Source organism: Rosa rugosa, chromosome 5 (assembly GCF_958449725.1).
Source record: "Rosa rugosa chromosome 5, drRosRugo1.1, whole genome shotgun sequence".
NCBI lineage: Eukaryota > Viridiplantae > Streptophyta > Magnoliopsida > Rosales > Rosaceae > Rosa > Rosa rugosa.
The window spans coordinates 47,744,483-47,767,357 of record NC_084824.1 but is presented as its reverse complement, the minus strand read 5'-3'; the positions used below and the strand labels follow the sequence as shown (position 1 = coordinate 47,767,357).

The following is a 22,875-nucleotide window of genomic DNA, read 5'->3' as shown; positions in this document are numbered from 1 at the left end:
CCCTTTCGAGTTGGAGCTCATACCAGCAAATACCCTCTTCACTTTCTCCTTCTTGGAAGCTTGTTTCATATAGACCAAGGCCTTCTGCCCCATCAGCCCGAAGTTGAGCCCAGGCCCAAACCCAAGCCCACGAGGAAGACCTAGCAGGAGCCCAGCTCCTCTGCTGCCACTTCGTCGCCATCAATTCCGGCGGCCTTCCTGCCCATCTCATCAAACCGTCCACCGACGTCTGGATGAAAACAGCCGGCTGAAGATCGCCGTGAGTCGCCGCCTGAAAACCACCGCCCTCCAAGAACAGCCTCGATCGACGTCTCAGAACGGCGACGCCCAGATCGAAGCATCCATCTACATATCCCAGCCACCGGCCTTGACTACTGCCGCGCTCAGAGCCGACAACCACCTCCGTCGACGCTGTACGGCGCTCGAAGACCGGATCCAATCCAGCAAAAAACACGGTCAGCGAGGCCTCCAACCCAGAAACCTCGCGCCGCACCGCACGATCAACGCCGAGACCCCGCCCCGCGCCGTCGCATCTTTGCCCTCCACGATCGCCGCCTTGCCTGAGGACAGATTGCCTTGCCTGAGGGAAGATCGCCGCCGCCAAATCGAAACCTAGGTTTCGAAAACCCAAGTCGCTCCGAGAAGCTCGGAGACGCCTCATTTTGTTTTTTCTTAATCAAATAATTTCACTTTGAGGACACATGTGGTAATTAGAAGAAAAAAAATCCTCATTAAAGTAAATAAGGTATTCGTTAGAGTAAAGTAGGTTCTCATTAGAGTAAAGTAGATTCTCATTTGAGTAAATAAGTCCTAAAGTAGGTTTTCATTTGACTACATTTAAAACAAATATTATCTATTTTTACACTAATTGTTGTGGTTGTCGTAAAATGCATGTAAAAGAATTATATTTGGTTAAGGAAACTACTAATGATATAATTAATTGGTAATAAAGACTACTTAACTAATACTAATTTTGCTAGCTTAGGATAGAAGGTTTTTGTTTTTAATAAGGAAAAAACGTAATTTTCAATTGTGTAATTGTCCATTGATAACAATCATTAATCAAACATTAATTTGTTAATGATAAAATTAATTAGTAATATAGACTAAAGGAAAGAAAAAAAAAAATATTGGAAAGGCTACGGGCTAAACAAGTTACCAATTTGTCAAATATTTTGAACCATTGGATATATTACTAATCCAATGGTTCAAAATATTTAACAAAATGAGGGTATGACAAACACCAAGGTACCCAAGAATTCTCCGAAAAAAATGAATATAAACTAATATTTTAAAATTAAAAATATTTTACTGAACTTCTCAACAAACTATTTGGTGGAATGTCCGAATAATACACAGACACATTTTTCACGTTTATAGTTGTAATTTTTTTTTGCAACAAGTGTAATATTGACTTATTTTTCAAGACAAAAAAGAAATTTTTTTTTTTTTTTTTTTTTTTTTTTTTGAGAAACTGTCAACTTAATTTTATTAATAATAAACAGAATAAAAATTACAATGGATAGATGTAAACAAAAAAGAAAATGAAAAGGCTTATTTCTTTACCATTAGCAAGAGAAAACTTACTGCTCATGTACCTTTATTTCTTAAACAATCAATAGATTGGACTTTAACCCAACAAATTCTTGAGCAGTGGTCCCCTAATTCCATAATTCTTACTCATATTTTGTCTAATCAAAATATGCTTTTGTTATTATTTTCTTGGTTCAACTTTACTGGAAGGCCCCACCATCCACTGTCAGTGCATCTGTTTAGGTCTCAACTTTCTAAAACAAGGTTTTGTGCCCTTTGTCTTCCAAATAGTAGACAGCACATAAGGAGAAATAAAAAGTGTGTAACAATACAATAATGCTTTTTTGTTTTTGTTTTTTTTTTTTCCCTCTCTCTTGTAAAAAGACTCAACCTTTAGCCTTTAACCCTATGCTTTTTGTACTTTAAGCAAAGGCTAAGTGACACCTAACCCCAATTTAACAGTATAATTGTCAATTAGGTCTACAATTATGTATCATTTCCATCTAAATTTTTATGAACCCCATATGCTTTGTAGCTTTAGTAGCCACGTATTTAAATCTTTTTAACCATTACATGAGGAATCACATTTTTTGTCCTTTCACTTGACCTCGATATATATTATAGTGTAAAGAATATAAATTACATAAAAAAGTTAAATATATAGATAAAAATTGTAAGATCATGAAGATCAGATTTACAATCAAGAACCAATATCATTATCTCAAAAATACATTATACTTGATATTTTGGTATTTTAAGTTGAGTTATTTTCGGAAATAAATTTTTTCTCTCCCACTACTGACTAACCTTATTGTTGGACTTATTTTCATAACTCTAGCTCTCTTACTCAAAATGTATTACGATTATTTTCTTCTACGCTTCATAAAAGACCTAAATACAAAATGCTATAAAGAATTCTCCAAGACCTCATTAGCTTTGGTTCAATGCTTTGAATATAGAAATGCGATACATCCCAAAAACAAGTAACCTTAGGCATTAGCTATATGGTTTTTTCCTTGTCTATAGAACTAGAATGCCCATCTTCCTCACTGTCCAAGTTAAAAGTTCCGACAAGCCAAAGTTTTAATATTATCACTAACCATCATACCAAGACCAAAAAGTTAAAAATACCATCATACTTTGCTAGGAACTTGTATCATTTCCAACCTTTCATCATACCATTCCTTCCCCACTTAATTTTAATTATACCCCATTAAATCCTCTTCTAAATCTTATCATCATCCCACAACTAAGTAAAAGATAATCTTTGTAATTAGAGAAAAACACAAGAACCCCAGCTCCATTTTTATAATATGATTCTCTCAATCTCTACCATCATTTTCTTCATAAAATAAAAATAAAAATCCAGTCTTTTTTTTTGTTTCTTTTCTTTTACCAGCTCCAACACAGAAACAGATTCTTGAAAGATATGATTCATGTCAAGGAAAAAACTGAGGGTGGGTGGCGAGTTAGAGTGCTATGCGCACTAGCAGACATTTGGGTCCCAACATCATCACTCTCTCCACCATCTCTCCTAACCTACCTCTTTGCTTTGGTTTTGCCTCCTTCATTTTCATTCTTGTCTATTCCTTCCCTTTCCCTTCCTCCTATACTACTACTACTTCTCAAACTCTCACATTTCTCAAACCGAAGAAACCCCATTTCTCTCTTTCTCTCTCTCTCAACTCCCAACTTCTTCAACCTGTCTAGAAATCTCTCTTCTGGTTTTAATGGAAGGCACTCTGGGATTACTTGGAGGTGGGTCTTCTGGGTGCTCAACAAATGAGTCAGCAATGTCAAAGGTGGAACAACAGGTGGTGGAGCAAGACTATGTGGGCATGTCCTCTGAGGTATCTTCATACCCAGCTGAAACTGAGCTTGAACTGGGCCTGAGCCTGGGTGGTGGTGGTGGTTCTGCACAGAAGCCCAAAGCCTGTGCATGGGGCGAGCGTGGAAGAATCTTGACTGCTAAAGACTTCCCTTCCATGGTGTCTCATGGGTCTGCAAGATTCTCACAGAGAGCAAATAATGCTTCTTCTGTTTCTGGAAATAAGAGGGCTGCTGAAGAGGCTGGATCTCCCACTGCTGTAAGGTCAGATTATTAATTCATGGAAAGGAAGCACTTTTTTGTTTTTTGATAACTATTTTAATGTGTTTAGTTAATGAGAAAACTTGGGGAAAATGAGAAAATTAATTCTTTGAAGAATATTATATGCATGTTCTTTGCTGTATAGAGCTTGGTGATAATGAAATGATTTTCCATTTTTGATCTTAAATTTAGTCTTACTACCCCATAGAAAAGATTAAAACTTTGTTTGAAAAATACAAAAAAAATTTGTTTCCATTTACCAGTTGATTGTTCTGCTGATCTCTGCAATTTTTGTCTGCTATGTTCTATATTCAACTGTTTTTTTTTAGTTGTCTTATTCGTCATTATGTCACACTATAAAGTTTAAGTCTTGTAAATACAAATAGTTTTTATGTAATAGAAAAATTACAAATAGTTTTTAATCTGATGAACATTATTCAAAAATATTGTATTAAGAAAATTATTAATTTCATTTACCACTAATTTATAGTATCGTAGCATTGTGTTGGTCTATATCATATATGATTGTGTATCTTGTAGAAAATATTCTCAATAAAAAGAGAGTAAAGTGGTGAATACTGTTCCCCTGTTTTTGGATTTATCTTAACATGTTTATTTTTTTTTTTTTTATGACATATCTTGACATGTTTTGATAATTGATTTTGTGAAACAGTCAAGTTGTGGGATGGCCACCTATAAGTGCTGCAAGGATGAACAGCTTGGTTAACCAGGCAAAGACTGCAAGGTCTGAAGATGACAAGGCAGATGGGGACAAATCTAAGGACACTTACAAGAAGAAAATCTACACTGGTAATAAGTCAACTGTGAAAGAGAAAGGGCATCTGGGATTTGTGAAGGTCAACATGGATGGAATTCCTATAGGGAGGAAAGTGGATTTAAATGCTCACACTTGCTATGAGACTTTAGCTCAAACACTTGAGGACATGTTCTTCAGCACCACTACAACTGGCAATTCAATCGGTTAGTTTCTTCGCCTTTGGCAGGATAGATCGTGAACCAATAAAGTATCATTATAGATCAGTCGATTATTTGATGCATTTCGTATGTGATGCTAGTATTCTTGTATGGCATTGACTTTGATGTGCTTATGTTAGGTGGAGACAAGGAACAAGCAACAAAACCCTCAAGGCTTCTGGATGGATCCTCCGAGTTTGTGCTCACTTATGAAGATAAAGACGGAGACTGGATGCTTGTTGGAGATGTCCCTTGGAGGTATGCTGCTGACAGTGATACAGGTTTTGTTGAAAAGAAGTTTAAAGAAACACACCCCACTAAAATGTGCTAATAATGTTTGCTATGGTATATAGGATGTTCCTCACCTCGGTGAAAAGGCTTCGAATAATGAGGACCTCTGAGGCCAACGGACTTGGTATGCAATTTTAAAAACATCAAGGTTGCATTTTGCTTTTGGAGTTTAATTTTATCAAATTTGCCTCCCTAAACGTTGACTAGGACCTCGCTAATGCTGAATAATTTTTAAATTTGCAGCTCCAAGATTTCAAGAAAGGAGTGAGAGACAAAGAAACAGACCTATATAAGACACAGTTGGTGCCCCATTTATTTTTACCGTCTTGTATGACAACGGAAACCTAGAGTTTGACAACAACAGAAGGAAGCAAAATCTGATGAGACAGGAGTGCTAAGAAAGATTGGCTTCCACTGGGCTTTGTTTGCTTTTCTTTCACAACCATCCTCTGGTTCATGCTGGTTTTCTTTTTTCTTTTTTGGTTAGGCGATATTTATTGTTTTTAGTTTTTTTTCTTTTTTTTCTTTTTTACATCTTCTTACATAGTGCTAGCATACAGGCCCTGCATACTCGGCTAAATGCTGCTTTCTCATACTGTAAATATGGGAGCACTTCATATCTAGAGTGTTTTGCTGCAAAATCTAGTGACTCGTTTTTCTTGATGATAGAAGAAAAGCTTGTGTGGTTTTTTTATTTATTAATTATTTATTTGGTTTATGTTGATTACCATTGTTGATTTTTTCTATCACTATCACCAAGTTCTGATTCATATCTAAAATAATTGGTAGAAATATCAAACAAAAAGTGGTACCAGCTGAAATCTGAAATATATGCATGAGATATTGGTGATGGCAGGTTTTGTATTCACAGAAATCACCTGCTATATCATAACTACTAACTGGTCCAACTGACAACAATGGAGGGACCCCAGTCTTCTGAATTGTCAATTCTAAGAACCCTTGTAATTGCAGTAGCTCATATATATGGAGCTCTACTAACTGGTCCAACTGCACAACCAGTACATCATACCCCCAAAGCTTAAACAGTTATGAAATAGACCAACAATGTATATGCAAATGCTTTATTCGATAGAAAACATACTTGTATAGCCTTACCAGCTTACAGGGATGAATCAAAGAAATGGGAGAGAGGATTAGAGATCTTAAATCGATGACCTCTTGCACCCCTTAACTAAAGAATAAATATTTGTTCTCGAAAGTTAAGAGTTGATAAGAAAAAAAAAAAAAAAAAAAAGAGAGAGAGAGAGAGGAGAAAATAGACCAAGAATGTATATTATGCTAGTTTTCTTGACAAAAGTTTAACCTATTACAGAAAGTACAACAAAATGTCTTACACATACCGTATTGAACATTCATTCTGAAACCTAAGTAAATTTTGAAAAGAATTAGATACTTAATTCATGAAATAGAGGACTAGCACTCAAGGAGTAACCATCACACATGTTATCTTTGGATTTATCATATCTGTCTTTTTGTCATCCTTTGTTTGCAGCAATGCTCAATGAAAGTGGACAGCCTTCACATGCGGGTAAATCTTTTGCAATCATTTTGTTTTTGACTGCAGATTACTACCCAATTGATGATACTGGACAATTGTGGTCCTGGTGGAAATCAAATGCAACTGGCATAATCACCTTCTTTTAATTAAATTGTGTCTTATTATTATTGGCCAGACTCATGCTCAACTTTCTGATCTGACTTGCATGCCTTTTCTTGCTGGTTTCCATTTCATATCTTGTTGAACAAGTTCCTTGGTGAAATGGAGTAACTAAAAATAGCTTATTTTCTTTTCTCTGCCTCTTAGAACTTTTTTTTCTTAATTTGGCTACATAATTGAATAACTGAGTCGTCATTATTTAAAGCTCTTCTTAACTTTCGTCAGAGCTTATTTATCATGTAGCCTAAAGAAGAGCACTGATAATTGCATTGGAACCCAACAGCTGGAAAGCTTTGAGTTATTACCATTTCCTTTATCTGGGTGGAAGACTGTCACAATTCTAAGCACTTGAGAAAGCTGGGACTTTTGGTGTTAAGATGAGTTTGGTGGTGCACCAAATAGTACATGATGAGGATCACAGCTATACAACCCCTAAAACAGTTGGTAGGTTTTTTTTTTTTTTTTTTTGGCAAAGAAAACAGTTGGTAGGTTTGGCAATTCGATTATGTGATGCCTTTGAATTGATCGTGGTATTTGGTTTAATTGGTTATTTAAAATCTTTCGATAATTACTGTTTGGCTCCAAAACCAGTTGGCTTGCAAACTGTCTCTTTTGAGCGAGTGATTGCGCAGGCGTGCCAGCACCGCGGGGTGCAGTCGTTGGGGTAGTCCCTTGACCTGACTTCTTCTTCAAGCGCTGTGGACGAGGAGAGCACCAACCTCGTCACAGGGTTCTTTTCTAGCCTTTCGGAAAAGGACTTTTGCCTTACGGATAAGGACTTTGGTTGTGATCTCTTGCGTTCACCGAATCGATACTTAGTATTGTAGACTAAGCAGAGCAATCACTGGGAAGTTTGGAGAAAGCACGGGTTGCGCTAAAGCGTGACTTTAGCTTCGCTGGGTTGCGAGGGCGTTACCCTTGCTTCGCTGACAGTAACGGTGGCGGTTGCGCTCGCAGTCGGCTCGCTGGGAGACTGGGACTGGAAGTACGGTCGCCGGGTTGGTCTGGTGATGCTGACAGTCGGCTCTTGGAGAGACTAGGACTGGCGGGCGGTCACCGGGTTTCAACAAGGTTGAAGGTTTGCTCCGGGGAGGCTTTGTAATCGCTAGGATTGATTGATATGATAGAGAGTCCTTAATTCTTCCTTGAAACCTGGTATATATACCTAGGGTTTTGACTGCTCCTTGTTGTAGAAGGACTATTGATTGAAGTTTCCTAGTCAATCCCTGCTACTTGATTCCAATAAGGTTTCGTTTTCCTCATGGATTCCGGAATGGGCGAAGCTGTAACCCAAATCCCAGTAGGCTTATTTTTGGGCCGCAGGTATCGGCCCGCTGTGCTAGATCCACTAGAGCCTAAACCCTAAAATTACTTTTGGGCTCAAACATTGCCCCCCAGGCCTCGAAATCAGGCTTATGAAAATGCAACTGATTGAAGGGGACTAAAACGAAGCGTTCAATGCTTGAAACGATGTCATTAATGAGGGTTGCGTCCTTTCACTCGCGAAACGCCTTTCTGTCGTATCGTTTCCCTCACAAAATCTCTTATTTAAATCCGCAGCCACTTCAGACCTGTCACATCAGAAACTCTTTTAGTCTCCTAAACCCAGAAACCCTCTTTTGCACACATCTTCCTCTTCGAAACCCAGAAATGGCTCCCCCGAAAAAAATCATTATAGATCAAGAAGAAGAACTGAATGAACAAGCCGCCCATTCTTGGGGAGCCAACATCGGTGCCAGCCTGATCCTCCAGACCATTATCCAGAGACCCCTGCTCATCCGACTCTCGAACAACCATGCCGGACTGGGTCCAACGCCGCGAGATTCTTTCCCGGCCGACGCCATCGCCTTCTATGGCTTACCTGTTCGCCGCCCCATCCCAGTCCTCCGAAGGACTCCTGGGGATTTTACTAGTTGGAGTGCCCCTAATCATCGATCAAAAATAGGGCAATGGCCATCTTTTATCAGTGCGGCGGAGCTTTCCTGGTATCGTGAAGCGCGAGCTCGAGATCTGGCTCGCTGGAACGCAGCAGGTATCACCCATACTATCGATCTTTGTTTTCGTCTTCCGCGCGGTGGCAATCGTTCGCCACTCGCCGCCTTTCTCTGTTTTTGGAACACCGCCACCAACACCTTTGATTTTCGATTTGGCCAAATGAGTATCACTTTATTGGACATTCTCACCATCACTGGCCTACCCATCGACATCGAGCCTTATCTGCATGGCCAATTCGACTCTGATACCTTTACTTCCACTATGGCCCAAAATGGTCGTAGCGCTCATAGCGGCTCCTATCCGCGGTGGTTGGCTTATTACCGCCAGGAGCACAATGCGACTGGCGGGATTGCTTTCTTGGAGTACTGGCTTTGTAAGTTTATCTTCTGTACTTCCTCCTGTAAGCCCACTGGTGCCTGGACCTTGCTGGCAACGGCCCTTTACAACGGCCGCCGCGTGGGATTAGGACAACCAGTGCTGGGTGCCCTCTATCGCACTTTGTACCAAGCCACAATGCATCCCTTCGAGACTGGCATTTCTGGCCCTTTTTGGATTCTTGACTTCTGGATTCAAATTTACTTCCCATATTTTCGTCGCGACGACATCCCATTGCTTCCACCTACTGATCAACTCCTGGGACGATGGCTCTGTCGCGATGAAAGGTACACATCCCCTCCTTATTCTGAGTGCTTCACATACTTGTACCTTCTGCACGAGATGCCATACTGCGACTTAGTGCTGAGTCGAAGATTCCCGGCTCCGCTTGAACACGGATTTCTTCCTGGCGCCACTCGTTACAGCGATCGCGCGCGCTTGGCCTTTCGTCGCGCAATCTCCTGTTCCGACATCAGGATTGCCGCTGACGAACTCAGTTACGAACTCTATGCTCCCAACCACTTCGCTCGCCAACTCGGCCTTGTTCAATTAGTGCCATTCCCTCTGTATGATGCTTGGAATTACAATACCTCTTGGCGTAGATTTGGGCCTCTTTCTGGGCCTCCGCCAGCACAAAGCACACTCGTACTGGTTGACCTCCCTGACTGGGCTAGAGAGATTGACTCTGTGGATGGGGCTGAGGAAGGATACGAGGTATGGTGGGCAGAAGTTTCTGTTAACTGCTGGAGGCAACAACATGATGAGCTATTCGCTGCCATTTTCGGGGAACTGCGATACCCCTACCCTGCCGACGTTGATCTACTTGCCCGCGTCCCTGAAGATGCTGCACAAGTTCCTCCTGCTGCTGCCGAGCCGGCTCCGCGACCCGCGCGAGCCCCACGTCAGGCCCAGGCTGGTATTGTAATCCGCGAACCCCCTCAAGAGGTAAATATCCTGACTCGTGCTTTGTCCTTTGTTCATTTGCTCTTCCCTTTTAATTCAAAATTTTGTTATTCCAGGGAAACGCGCCATCCTCTGGCAGTCGCGCAGCCAACACTTCCCAAGCCACTGGCCAGACTGGGAAACAAAAGGCAGTAATGACAGAGCCTGAAGACAACGAATCCTCCTCTGATGATGATGACTCGCAGACGGTAAGAAATTTTTTATTGTTTGAGTAAATCATACTTCCTCCACGAATCAAACCTAATCTTCTGATCCCAATAGATCGCCGCCCTCTCGGCTCGGAAACGCAGTCGCTCGGATCCTCGAACTGACCTATGGGCAGAAGATGAACCAATCGCTGACCGACCGGTAAGACACAAACCTACTCAGTACTTGTTAGCAATTTCTTTCTATTCTATGCGACCATGTAACAATCCTCATTCGCAGGTTCGCCATAGGTCCTCGAGACACACTGAAGAAGGATCTTCAGCTGCTGGTGAAGGCACATCTGCTTCCCAAGCCCAAACGCCAACTATTGTGAACAACTCTCCACCTCCTGCGGGCGCTGCCAGTAATGCACAGTTGGCCTCGGTCCTAGTGCAGATCATAGATGATAGCTCGCCTGAGGCCGAAGATAGAGTACCGCTACCGGATGCACCTCACGAGGAACCAAGTGATATACCTGTCCTGGAACAGATAGCGCCTGACTCAATTCCTATTCCTAGCGAAGCTAACCCAGAGGCAATGCCAGCGGTCGTTGAGCATGAGCCCCCAGCCGAGGAGGTATTTCCTTTAACCAACTAATTCATTATTATTATTTCCTGGCTTAAATATTCTATTCTGACAATACCTTCTTCCAGAATCCAAATGCCTTCAACACTGAGGACGCTGAAGCTGAAGCTGTAGAGGCAGAAGCTGCTGAGCCCGCTCTTAATATGGTTGGTCAGGAACCTCTTCCCCCTGCCCCCCAAGTTACTGAAGCCGGAGGATTGGTAAATCTTCCTGAACCAATGCCAGAGGCAGCACCTGTCGCTGAACCTCCTGAGGTCCCTGTCGCTGAGCAACCAACTCCCTCCACTCTGGAAAGGTTAGCTCGTGTACTTGAAGTGACCCCTCCTGGGGTCGTAGATGAAGCTAAAGAAGGCCTTCGTCGCTTCCTGGGCCCTGATATTCTGATTCCTGGTGCGCCCGTGAGAGTCTTAGAATATTTGAGGGTGCTTCTCCGCGAGGGAGCCATCACTGAAGATCAGTTCCAAGAGGTCGATCAACTGCTGCAAAATCTCCCTCAAGGGCTCAATGAGCGGGCAGTCGCGAGCGCGCAGGCTAGGCAGACCGAGACGCACTATCAGAACCTCACTCAACAAACAGAGACCGCGCGCGATTTCTTGGGTGACCAAGCTAACCTCATCAGGGACCTGACGCTCGAAAGGAACCACTTGAGGTCCCAGATTCAGGCTCTTCAAGCCCGGTTAACTGACGTTACTACCAGGCTTACTCATGCGGAGCCTCAGTTAGAACAACCCCTCTTTGCCTTCGAAACGCTATCCCAGGAACTGGCTCAAGCTCGCGTGGCAGCCCAGCAAGCCGCACAAGCTGCTGCGGATGCTAGTTTTCGTTTAGATGAACTTTTCCTTCGCCTGACCCATGCAGGCCGCAGACTTTTGGGCCTCTAGAATTAAGCCCATGTTTTGTATGAACAATAATATTATTATTAACTTAATATTTAGCCCACATCGCTTGGCCCAAATACATATCAACTTAACTTCTCAAACTGTTCAGCGCTTTCATTTGTTTTTATGCTTTTAAAACTGTTTGAAAAGATTGAAAGGATAATCTCGAAATGGAGCGGTTACCTCCTTGGAGACTGCCCCGTCTCCCACGCGCTTTCAATTATCCTCATTTCCGAGATCTTAGCATTTAACTCCAATTGATACGCTCATTGATGGCAATGAGAATATCACAACTAACCATCGTACGGTCAAGGCCACTGAGACTGGCACTATAAATACCTGCACTCTGGGGAGATGATACACACAAACGAATATGGGTTTCCCAGAAATAGCATCACAATCTCTACTTCTCTTCCTCCAGTTTCTACAATCTTCTCCTCACGATATTAACCTTAGCCTCAAATTCCTAGGCCTTATGGCTTAACCTCAATACCTGGGTAGGTCTTATGGCCTAACCTCAGGTCCAACCACATGTCTTTGGTCTCTGGAAGTCGCGGTGAAACCCACCGGTTTCATTTAGACTGAAGAACATGTGGTGCTCCCGCTGCGGCGGAACCCGATTCTGAGGGGTCCTCTCTCTCAGATTGCCCGCGTGGAGCAGGAGGAAGAAGGGCGGAAGACCAATATGGGTCGCCTGTTCTTGCTCCGTAGCCTACCTCCAGGGTCTGACTGCGTGACTTATGTTTTTCCCCTAGAGGTAGATGTGGTTGTGAGTCGCGCTTCTCTGTGAAGACCATCTCCATCCCGGAGGGTAATCCAACCAAAAGGGTTGCGATGGATTATTTCCTTCCTTTTTGGTCCGGTACAGACGGTAGCGGCTGCAACTCAGAGCAGAGGAGGCATGTGGGTGAAGAGAGGGAGAGTATGAATGTCCGAGCACAGCCCCTTTGCTGCCACAAGATCCAGAAACTCTCAGTAGATCTGTAACTTTATGGTTTTTACTCTAAGCCACTTCTGGCCTTGTAAACCGCAAATGTAATTATTTTGATTTGCACTTTGTACTGCTCTTTGGCCGCAAAGCCACTTTATGAATGAAAGTTTTTTGCAAATCAACGTATAAAATAAGGCCTCAGGTATAGGCCATTACATGCATTCTTAACACCATAATGTCAAAGAAAAGAAAAATTGACAACAATAACAAGAAATTTGAAATTGTTGACCGAAAATAAAGCCTCAAATAAGGCCTGGATGTACAGAGTGTTGCCCCCCTAGTATTCGTAGGTGAAGCAAGTACAGGATACTAAGGCCACAGAAAAGGCCTGAACATGGATGAAGCGAACCTGGGGAGACTAAGGTTGCCCCCCTGTCTGAGAAGAAGGTTGATCCGGTGGATCTTCAAACTCCCAAACACTAGGGTAGTATTTCTTCAGGAAGCGCCCGTTAATGGGATTGCGGTGGAGGTCGCCATCCAAATCTTTGAGGTGAAAGGCCCCGCGCTCCAGAATGCGATGAACAACGAAGGGTCCTTCCCATCGCGGAGTCCATTTACCGCGACCGGTCAACTTCTCGCCAAAAGGCAAAACAGCCTTCCACACCAAGTCACCCTCTTTGTAACTACGGCCACGTGTCCTCTTGTCATAGGCGCGAGCAATCCTTTGCTTTTCCAAAACCAAGTTGTCCAAAGCTGCCAAGCGTTGCTCGCTGAGATCTTCGTGTTCTTGCCACATCGCCTGAACATAATCTTCGCCGATCAAGTGATGCTGATCTTGGACGCGCAGAGACTGGACGTTGATTTCCAACGGTAAGATGGCATCATGACCGAACATTAGTGCATAGGGGGTCGTAGCAGTGGGATTTCTCTTGGAGGTACGATAAGCCCATAAGGTCTCATACAACGTATCGTGCCACTGTCTAGGGTTTTCAACAAGCATCTTCTTGAGCAAGGTGATAATAATCTTGTTACTGGCCTCTGCTTGACCATTGGATTGGGCATAATATGGTGTGCTGTGGACGAACTGGATGCCCAAGTCCGTGACAAGTTTCTCTACCTCGCCGCCCATAAATGCTGCCCCCCTTTCTAAGACCAGCACTTCTGGAATGCCAAACCTGTAAATAATATTCTGAAAGATAAACTGGCGAATGGTAGCGCCGGAAGCTTCCTTCAAACGTTCAGCCTCAACCCATTTCGTGAAGAAATCAGTGGCTACAATGATGAACTTATGCTGGAGCGAGGAATGAGGGTGAATCATCCCAATCAAGTCCAAAGCCCAGCCACGGGCAGGCCAAGGTTTAATAATAGGCTGCATGGGAATATTGGGAATGTGCTGCACTGGACCATGCGCCTGACAGTCTTGGCAACCTTTCGCGAACGCGATACAGTCCTTCAAAATGCTGGGCCAATAATACCCATGTCTTCTGATAAGCCAACGCATCTTGGGGCCTGCTTGATGGGCTCCACATACTCCCGTGTGCGCTTCGCGCATCAACCTCTTGGCTTCGCGGCCATAGACACAGCGAAAGTCTACGCCATCTTCCCCACGTCGTCGCAGCTCGTCACCTCTGAGGAAATAATTCAAGGAAAGAAAACGAGTCTTCCTGTCTGCTGTAGGGTCTGTTTGCTTGAGGTAGTCAATCAGCGGTATGCGCCAATCGACGTCAATAGGCTCGAGAACCGCGACAACTGGATCATCTGGTGGGTCAGGCCGCGCGAGCCACGAAGGCAGTGTGCGGCGCTCGACCTTCAGGATGCGCTCGCGAACACCATACTTCAATGTAATGCCCGTAGCCAATTGAGCGAGCTCATTGGCCGCAAAGTTGCGCTCACGGGGTATGTGCTCCAAATCCGCATCATCGAATTGATCCAGAAGTTCAATGGCGCGATGCAAATAGGGTATAAGCAAGAAGCTTTCACACTTGTACTTTCCTTGGAGCTGGTTGATTATAAGCAAAGAGTCGCCGTGTACCTGAACGTCCCTTACTCCCAACTCTAGCAGAACCTCTAGGCCAATGATCAAGGCCTTATACTCTGCTTGATTGTTTGTACATTTGAACTCCAACTGGAAAGAATAAGAAAAACGATCGCCCGCTGGATTCTCCAGAACAATCCCTGCCCCTGCTAACGTTTCCGTTCTTGAACCATCTGTTAATGCTCAAAGTCTGGCGGTAGCCAAACCTTCGTTTAACGCGGGTCCGGCGGGCGGACCGCTACTCTGTATACTTGGTGATTCCTGCTAGCTGCTAAATGAAAGGCAGGGCGTCAGAGGGAGACCGCGTTGGGCGGTCTTCACTTCTCCGATGCCTAAGTCAGTTGATATATAGGCAGCATAGTAATAAATGAGAGTTAATGCGTAATTTAATGAAGGGAGAAGAGAGGACCTTTTATAGGTGAGGAGAGGTCTGATCTTCTCCTTGTTTTCGATGTGGGACTGAAGTGCTTCAGTTCCCAGTTTCAGTAGCTTCTGATGCCGTCTTGGCAGAGTGCGTGGCGGCGCGTCAGCGGTGATCGTGGGGAACGCTTGTGCTCAGGCCGTGGCCCGCCTGGCTGCCTATCTGTGGGTTACTCCTTTGACGATAGTTGGTACCTCTGGCGGTACGATGAGGGTGTCTGATTATAGCTAATTATGCTTTGCAACGTACATGTAGGTACAAGTCCCCCAAGTCCCCAGTCAAGGAGGGCAATCTTGGTTGGGGAGTTGATCGGCGGTGTGAAGCGTTTTCTTCCGCTAGACTTTTGCAGAAGCATAATTAGCGTCAGTGCGTTGTCAACCATGGATATTACTGAGCAAACGCTTTATACCCTTTCGGGTGGGCCCCTGCTAGGCCCCCCAGGGAGTCCCCCACTCCCCGGCTAAGATGGACCTCCGGATGGTCGCGAAATTTGTTTGGTGAGGGGGAGCTGCACGGAGCAGAGGGTGTTGGGTAGCGAACCCAATCTTTAGGACCCGAGTGACGGGGGCCAACGTACCTGATCAGGGTCGTCGTAGACTGTTGACTAGTCCCCGTGTCCCGTAGGGACAATCTGACTGTAATGCCGCGTGGCGGTCATTTGTCAGAATGAGGCGTGGCCTCGGGATCCGCCGCTGGCGGGAGTCCCCCCGCTGGTTTATAGCAGTAAACAGCGTCCAGTGGACGTGCTTGGCGTTAATTTATTGAGCGGTACCGCGCTGAATAAAGTACGCGATTTGTCAGATAAAAGAGGTTTCCGCTAGAGGTGCGTAGCGGAAGGTGCCCCGTTTGTATGATGACAAGGGAGAAGTTTCGCTTTTAGGAGACTTCGTAAATAACAGCTAATGAAAAGTTCTGCTGGCGGGGTTCCGCCCGGCGGAGAACGTCACTAGGAGAGGATAAGTGAGAAGTTTCGCTGGCGGGGTTTCGCTCAGCGGAGACTCACTTGGGGAGGACAAGTGAGAGGTTCCGCTGGCGGGGTTCCGCTCAGCGGAGACTCACTTGGAGAGGACAAGTGAGAGGTTCCGCTGGCGGGGATTCGCTCAGCGGAGACTCACTTGGGGAGGACAAGTGAGAGGTTCCGCTGGCGGGGTTCCGCTCAGCGGAGACTCACTTGGAGAGGACAAGTGAGAGGTTCCGCTGGCGGGGATTCGCTCAGCGGAGACTCACTTGGGGAGGACAAGTGAGAGGTTCCGCTGGCGGGGTTCCGCTCAGCGGAGACTCACTTGGAGAGGACAAGTGAGAAGTTCCGCTGGCGGGGTTTCGCTCAGCGGAGACTCACTTGGAGAGGACAAGTGAGAAGTTCCGCTGGCGGGGTTTCGCTCAGCGGAGACTCACTTGGAGAGGGGTGTACCCTGGATTGCTTTCGTGATACGCCTTGACACGTGGCGAATAACTAGAGGGTTAGCGTGTGGAGATGCGTCTCCTTAGTCCGGCCGTCTTCTCGTCATTAATGCGAGTAATGATGGATTTCGTAACCGAGGCGACGCCTCGGTTAACCCGGAGGGTTAGTGCGGACAGGGGACACGTGGACGGCTGGGGTGTGATGTCGTTTTCTAGCGGACGGCCCAAAAGCCGCTGATGTTGACATAAAAGGGGGGGAACGTATTGAGAAGGGAGATGAGAAAATCCATTCGAACTGTTTGTCGTCTTCAAGCTCTGCCCAGCCGAGATTTGCAGAGAGTGCCGTGAGTTGGTGGAGTTCTCGTAGTCGAAGAGACGAAAATTTCCGTCGTCGGGGCATAGCGAGCATCAGTACGCCGGCGAGTTAACGACTGAGGTTAGTGTTCTGGTGATCCTTCTCTTTGGTTTTGTGTTTGTCGATTTGTGGGTTTGGTATTTGTGTCTGGGATTGGTGTGTGAACTGGGTTTCTTGATGCTCGTCGGGGGTGTAAGATGAGATTTGAGGTAGGTGATGGTGCTTTGACAGAGAGTTGACAGTTAGGGTTTTGCTAGATGGTTGAATCTGGGTTGAGGGGGGGGGGGGTTTGTTCATGTGTTGGTATGTTCTGGGTAGGTGTTCGTGGTGCTTTGCTATGCCTGATATAGGGATAGGTTAGATCCTTCTGTGGGCTAACTGATTTGGGTTTTAGGGTTTTGGGATGGCCAACGTCGTAGAGATCTCGAGCAGTGAGGACTCCGGGTCTGACGTGTCAATCAGTGCGGCGGATAGGGTTTTTATTGACTCGTTGCGTCCGTCTGCCCGTGCAGGAACCTCACTGCCAGAGCCGTTAGACATCGAGCCGCTGCAAACCATACCCTGGGAAGTTGTCATGGGCCGTACGTTGCGTCCGGAGAGTTCTAGGGCGGGTGAGGAAGCTGCTGCGCGGGAGAGGAGTGAGGAGCGGCTAGCAAGTAATAGTGCCGCCAGTGGTTCTGCTGACGGGGGAAACGTGACGGGGGAGGAAATAGAATCGGCGTGGGTGCTCCCGGATGGGACCCCCGTCGACGAGGCGGGAGGGCGGATGACTGCCGCCGCGGTCAACCGGATGAAACGGACATACCGGCTGCCGGGAGTGGTGAAGCTGCGCCAACCGACTGCGGACGAAAAGGCCTCAATTCTTCCAGCGGGGTTCGCCGCCGTTCACGAGGCAATATTCCGCCAAGGAGTGACGTTGCCGCTTGTACCCAACCTCCAGATCCTGGTGTGCGAGTTTGGCGTCGCCTTTGGGCAGATCTGTCCCAACATGTGGCGGTTGATGCTGGCGATGAACTCCTTGTGGCGGCTATCCGGGTGCGAGGGGCCGACGGTGGCGGAGGTTTTGCACTTCTACGAACTGGTGTACATTAATCGCCAAGGTTGTAGGGGGCAAGTAAATTTGAGCCGCCGGTAGGGAGCGCCCAAGCTGATAGAGAATTTGAGGGATTCGATGTCCTACTGGCGGGGGACGTTTTGCGTGGCAACGACGGGGTGGGAGTATCAAGCGGAGTCCAACCAGGGGGAGCCGACATTTAGGATTAAGTCGGAGTTTCAGCCAATCCGAGGTTGTCCGTCGATCTCCGCTGAACATAGTTGGCGGTTTATGGTATACATGTTGTAATCGTTTGACTGACACCTTGTCTGTTGTTTTACAGCGGGCCTGCGCTACAATCTGACGCGTGAGGAAGAGTGCCGGGTTGTGCGTATCAAAGGTTGTTGGAAGAACCGCAATTTGCTGGACTTCCGTCTCCTCACCGGCTGGGAGCTGTTGGTCGATCAGCAGCTAACGCGCGCCATTGGTAAGAGACCTCCGCCACATTGTACCTCTTGATAACTTGGTTAAAGCTGACAAGTGTTTGCATGTTCTCAGAGACTCCGCCAGGCAACAAAGCGAGCCGTGACGCCTTTGACAAAGCCATGGACCGTGCGGAGATAGACAACTTCCTGGAGACAATGTATGCTTCAGGCGAGGCGGCCCAGATGACAGTTGTGAATCCGGAGACGCTGGAGGTGAGCGCATCCGAGGTTGCGGTGACGCTGCCCATGCCGCACCACTCGCACCTAGGGGCCGACGGTCTGCCCAGCGTGCAGGCGGATGGACAAGCGGGCGGGGGGAAAAAGGGATCCTCTTCCGGGCCGCAGAAGGAAAGAGTGGCTGCCACTCGACGTGGGCCACAGAGAGAAAAGGTCGTGGCGCCAGTGGGGGCTGTCGCTACCGCGGTGGGGAGACAACCGCCGAAGGGGACCAGGGCCGCGCCCCCTGGAGATACCCGGTCGATCCTGCGGAGGCGGCGCCAGTGTGATTCGGCCGGGGAGGAGGATGATGACGAGACCCTCGAGGTCCACAGGCAGAAGAGGAGCCGACAAGACCTGTCGAAGGCTCCTGTGACGGCCGAGAGAGAAATGCCCGTGAGCGATCTGGACTCGTTCGCTGCCTTCACCGAGTTCATGACCGACAGCGAGCGGGAGTTTCTCTACCATTTGTGCGAGCGGTTGGGGTCCGGCGGTCTGGCAGGGATGACGCGGCCAACGGCGATCGAGCAGTCGCCCTTTAGCTCAGCCTTTGGGCATCTGGCGGTGGGGCTGAACGAAATGTTCTTGGCGGCGCCCAAGCAACCTCGAATTGAGGGTCAGCTCCGGGAGGAGGTTAAGAGGCTTGAGAGGGAGCTGGCGGAAGCCAAGGACAGGCTAGCAGATGTGGAGCGACGCTTGATGAAGGCAAGCTGTGACGCGGCGGACGCTCGAGGCAAGCTAGACGTCGCCATCCAGCGGGACATAGAACGAAATGATCAAGTCGCCCAGCTGGAGCAAGACAAGGCCTTGCTGCAAGAGCGTGTGACCGCCAAGGAGAACAAAATTGACATCCTGCAGCGAGAGTCTGCCGCCAGGCAAGGGGAAGTGAAGAGACTGGAGGGTGAGCTGACCCGGCTGAGGGATGATGGAAGCCGAGCCGCCGCCGCCGCTGTGGAGAATTTCAAGCAGAGCGCGGAATACAAAAACGCGCTGAATGAAGCGGCGAAGGCCGGCGCCCTGGCGAATGTCGAGATGTTGCGAGCGAAGGGTGCCATTGATTGGGCCAAGGCGTCCCTGCCCAAGGCGCCGCAGGAAAAAAATGCAGCGCCGACGAAGAGACCCCCGCCAATACCCAGTCCCCCAGCAGGAGGTGGCAGCTCAGGCAGTGGGTATCAGACTCCGGCGGATGGGACCATTGAGACGCCAAGTCCCACCGCTCGAGGGACCGACCAAGCAAGCCGTGAACAGCCGTCGCAGGCCGAAGTAGGCGACGCCGAGGCCAACCCCTGACATGCCGGACGTGCCCTGTTTTGACTGTGTAGCCGCTGAGGCTGAAAATATATGTACTTTTGTTGTGTTGTTTTTTTTGAATGTAATGAACAATTTTTGGGTGGGGAGTCCCAGCCCTGAATATATGAAATATGGAATTTTTGACGTTGTGTGATGACATGTCTATACCGCTAGAGTTTTGACTGAGGATGTTTTTTTGCAATCAATGAAAAATTAAAGGAATTAAGATTGGTCCAAGTGCACAACGTAGCGGATGAGGTCCGCTGACGATTGCTGGCGTTGCCAGCTGCCCTCAGTGCTAGACTTGGTAACAATGGTTTGAATAATTCCTCGTTTCATTGATAACTGACTGGTCAGTGTTAACAAAAGTGGGGATGTACCCGTTGGGTAGCTTCCCTTAGCTAAATATTGAACAAAAATTTAGCTAAGTCAAGATGCTCCTAGGTAGCGACATGACTATTTGTAGTAATACTGAAGGTGTTCGGTATTCCAAGGGTGGATCGTAGTGACTCCATCCTTGTCCATTAAGTAGAAGGTGCCTGGGCTAACGACTTCTACTATTTTATATGGACCTTCCCAAGTTGGGCGGAGTTTTGTTGGTGCTGGAATGACTTCCTTCATTACCCAGTCCCCCAGTTGGAGGTTGCGGGCCTTGACTCTGGCGTTGTAGAAACGCGAAACTCGTTGTTTGTTTTGCAGGTTTTGCAAATGGGCCTTGTGTCGTTTTTCCTCTAGGAGGTCCAAGTCCAGGTTGATGCCATCGCCGTTGGTCTCTGGGTGGTAGCATTCGACCCGAGCGGTGGGTTGAGCTACCTCGACAGGCAGAACGGCCTCAGTTCCGAACGTCATACAAAAGGGGGTTTCACCAGTGGCGGAGGATGGAGTCGTTCTGATGGCCCATAGCACTTCTGGAAGCTTTTCCGCCCACAGGCCCTTGGCAGTGTCGAGTTTCTTTTTTAGCAGCTTCTTGATTATCTTGTTTGCCGCTTCGACCTGGCCGTTGGTTTGGGGGTGGGCGACCGAGGCAAAGCTCATCCTGGTGCCCAGATTGGCGGTGAATGAAATGAGCTCCTCATTGTTGAACTGTGTGCCGTTGTCTGTAATGATTGTGTGTGGGACACCATAGCGGCAGTAAATGTTTTTCCAGAGGAAGTGAATGACTTTGGCGGTAGTGATGGCCGTCAGTGGTTCTGCCTCTATCCACTTGCTGTTTTAGTCGATAGCGACAATGATGTACTTGAACTGTCCCTTGGCGGTTGGGAATTTTCCCATTAAGTCGAGGCCCCATGTAGAGTGGACCCATGGACCGATGATGACTGAAAGTGGTTCAGCCGGCGCATGCGGGAGATCGGCGAACTGCTGGCACTTGTGGCAAGATCTTGACACCTGCCGGGCGTCCTCACCAAGCGTAGGCCAAAAGTAGCCCTGTCGCAGTGTACGATTGGCCAGGGATCTGGCGCCCGAGTGGTTTCCGTACTCCATGCCGTGGATTCCTGCCAACACGACCTTTCCTTCCTCCGGGGTTAAACAGCGGAGGTTGGGGTGAGTGAACCCCTGTCGGTAAAGCTTGCCATTCTGGATATTGTAGCGGGTTGCTCTCCGCTGGATTTGGCGTGCCTTGACCTTATCCTCTGGTAGTGTGCCGCTGCGCTTGTATGCAGTGATCTCGTCCATCCAGCTGGGGTTGATTTCAATGTTGAAGATTTCCGCTAGGGTTTTCGTGATGCTTGGCTTGTCAAGGCATTCCACCTTTGTGTCCGCTGGACCTTGATGTGGCTGGGCGGTTGCCAGTCTCGCCAGGGAATCAGCCTTGGCGTTCTTTTCCCTGGGGATTTGTGTGATGGTGTGAAAGTTGAACTTTTTGAGCAACGTTTTGACATATCCCAAGTATGCCGCTAACTGCTGGTCCTTTGCCTGGAAGCTGTCGTTGACCTGGTTAACGACTAATTGAGAGTCGCTGAATATGTTGACGCTGTCAGCCCCCGAGTCAATGGCGAGAAGTAGACCGGCGATCAGTGCCTCGTACTCCGCCACATTGTTTGAAGCTTTGAAGTTGAATTTCAACGCGTACTCCGCGTTCAGTCCCCCGGGTCCTGTTAGGATGACTCCGGCGCCGCTGGCCTTGGCGCTGGCGGATCCGTCCACATGTAGGTTCCAATCCGACAGGAGGGGACCTGCCTCCCCGACGGTTACCACTTCCGCTCCAGGTACCATCTCTACACCGGGTTCAGGTTGACGTTCGGTGAGTTCAGCGATGAAGTCCGCCACTGCCTGGCCCTTTATGGCGGTTCTTGGTTTGTATTCTATGTCGAACTCGCTGAGCTCGATGGCCCACTTGCTGAGGCGCCCGGAGTGTTCAGGGTTCTGCATTACTTGTCTTAGTGGTTGATTTGTTACCACATGGATCGTGTGGGCCTGGAAGTACTGGCGGAGGCGCCTGGCGGCAACGATAAGTGCAAGGGCCAGTTGTTCCAAGGGAGGATACCTTGTCTCCGCTCCGTTCATGCCTCTGCCGGCGTAGAAAACCGGGAGCTCATCTTGGCCCTCCTTTCGGACAATTGCGCAACTTACCGCTGATGCAGATACCGCTAGATATATGAATAGGGTTTCTCCTTGGACAGGGACAGAGAGGAGAGGGACTGCCGCCAGATATTCCTTCAGGCCCTGGAACGCCGCCTGACATTCCGGATTCCAGTCGATGACCTTCTTGTGCGTTGTTTTGAGGAGTTTGAAGAATGGGGCACACTTGTCAGTGAGTCGAGAGATGAATCGAGAAAGGGCGGTTAACTTGCCCTGGAGGCATTGGACGTGCACCTTGTACTCTGGGTCCGCCAGGTCAAGGATGGCCTGGACCTTGTCTAGGTTAGCCTCGATGCCCCGCTCGCTGACAATGTATCCCAGGAATTTGCTAGCGGTGACTGCAAAGAAACATTTTTTCGGGTTGAGGCGCATACCATAGGCCAAGAGAATGGTTACTATGATCCTGAGGTTTGCCACATGTCCGCCGGCCTTTATGCTCTTAACTAGCATGTCGTCCACGTAGACCTCGATGATTTTTCCCAGATGCTCCGCGAACATGGCGTTCATCAACCGCTGGTAAGTGGCACCGGCGTTCTTCAGACCGAAAGGCATGACATTGTAGCAGTAGAGGCCTTTGTCG

At 47.5% G+C, this 22,875-nt stretch overlaps 2 protein-coding genes across 3 annotated transcripts in view; both read left to right on the top strand.

Annotated features, from left to right (window-relative positions):
- Nucleotides 1-3,082: 3,082 nt before the first annotated feature.
- LOC133709400 (auxin-responsive protein IAA13-like) lies at nucleotides 3,083-5,612 on the top strand. 2 transcript variants are annotated; one of them, XM_062135132.1, is made up of 5 exons: nucleotides 3,083-3,625; nucleotides 4,296-4,603; nucleotides 4,738-4,855; nucleotides 4,951-5,012; nucleotides 5,132-5,612. In XM_062135132.1, the coding sequence occupies exons 1-5, from the start codon at nucleotides 3,264-3,266 to the stop codon at nucleotides 5,179-5,181; spliced, it is 900 nt and encodes a 299-aa protein (XP_061991116.1). In that variant the 5' UTR covers nucleotides 3,083-3,263; the 3' UTR covers nucleotides 5,182-5,612. The 2 variants fall into 2 exon arrangements, with proteins under 2 accessions (XP_061991116.1, XP_061991118.1); XM_062135134.1 differs by having other exon boundaries at nucleotides 3,084-3,625; nucleotides 4,951-5,036.
- A 4,015-nt stretch (nucleotides 5,613-9,627) lies between these two features.
- Nucleotides 9,628-22,875, top strand: part of LOC133711776 (uncharacterized) — a 47,908-nt gene continuing 34,660 nt past the window's right edge. Inside the window, exons 1-3 of the mRNA XM_062137870.1 lie at nucleotides 9,628-9,685; nucleotides 10,381-10,661; nucleotides 10,739-10,924. Of these exons, the coding sequence (XP_061993854.1) occupies nucleotides 9,628-9,685; nucleotides 10,381-10,661; nucleotides 10,739-10,924 (525 nt within the window). The remainder of the gene's footprint in view (nucleotides 9,686-10,380; nucleotides 10,662-10,738; nucleotides 10,925-22,875) is intronic.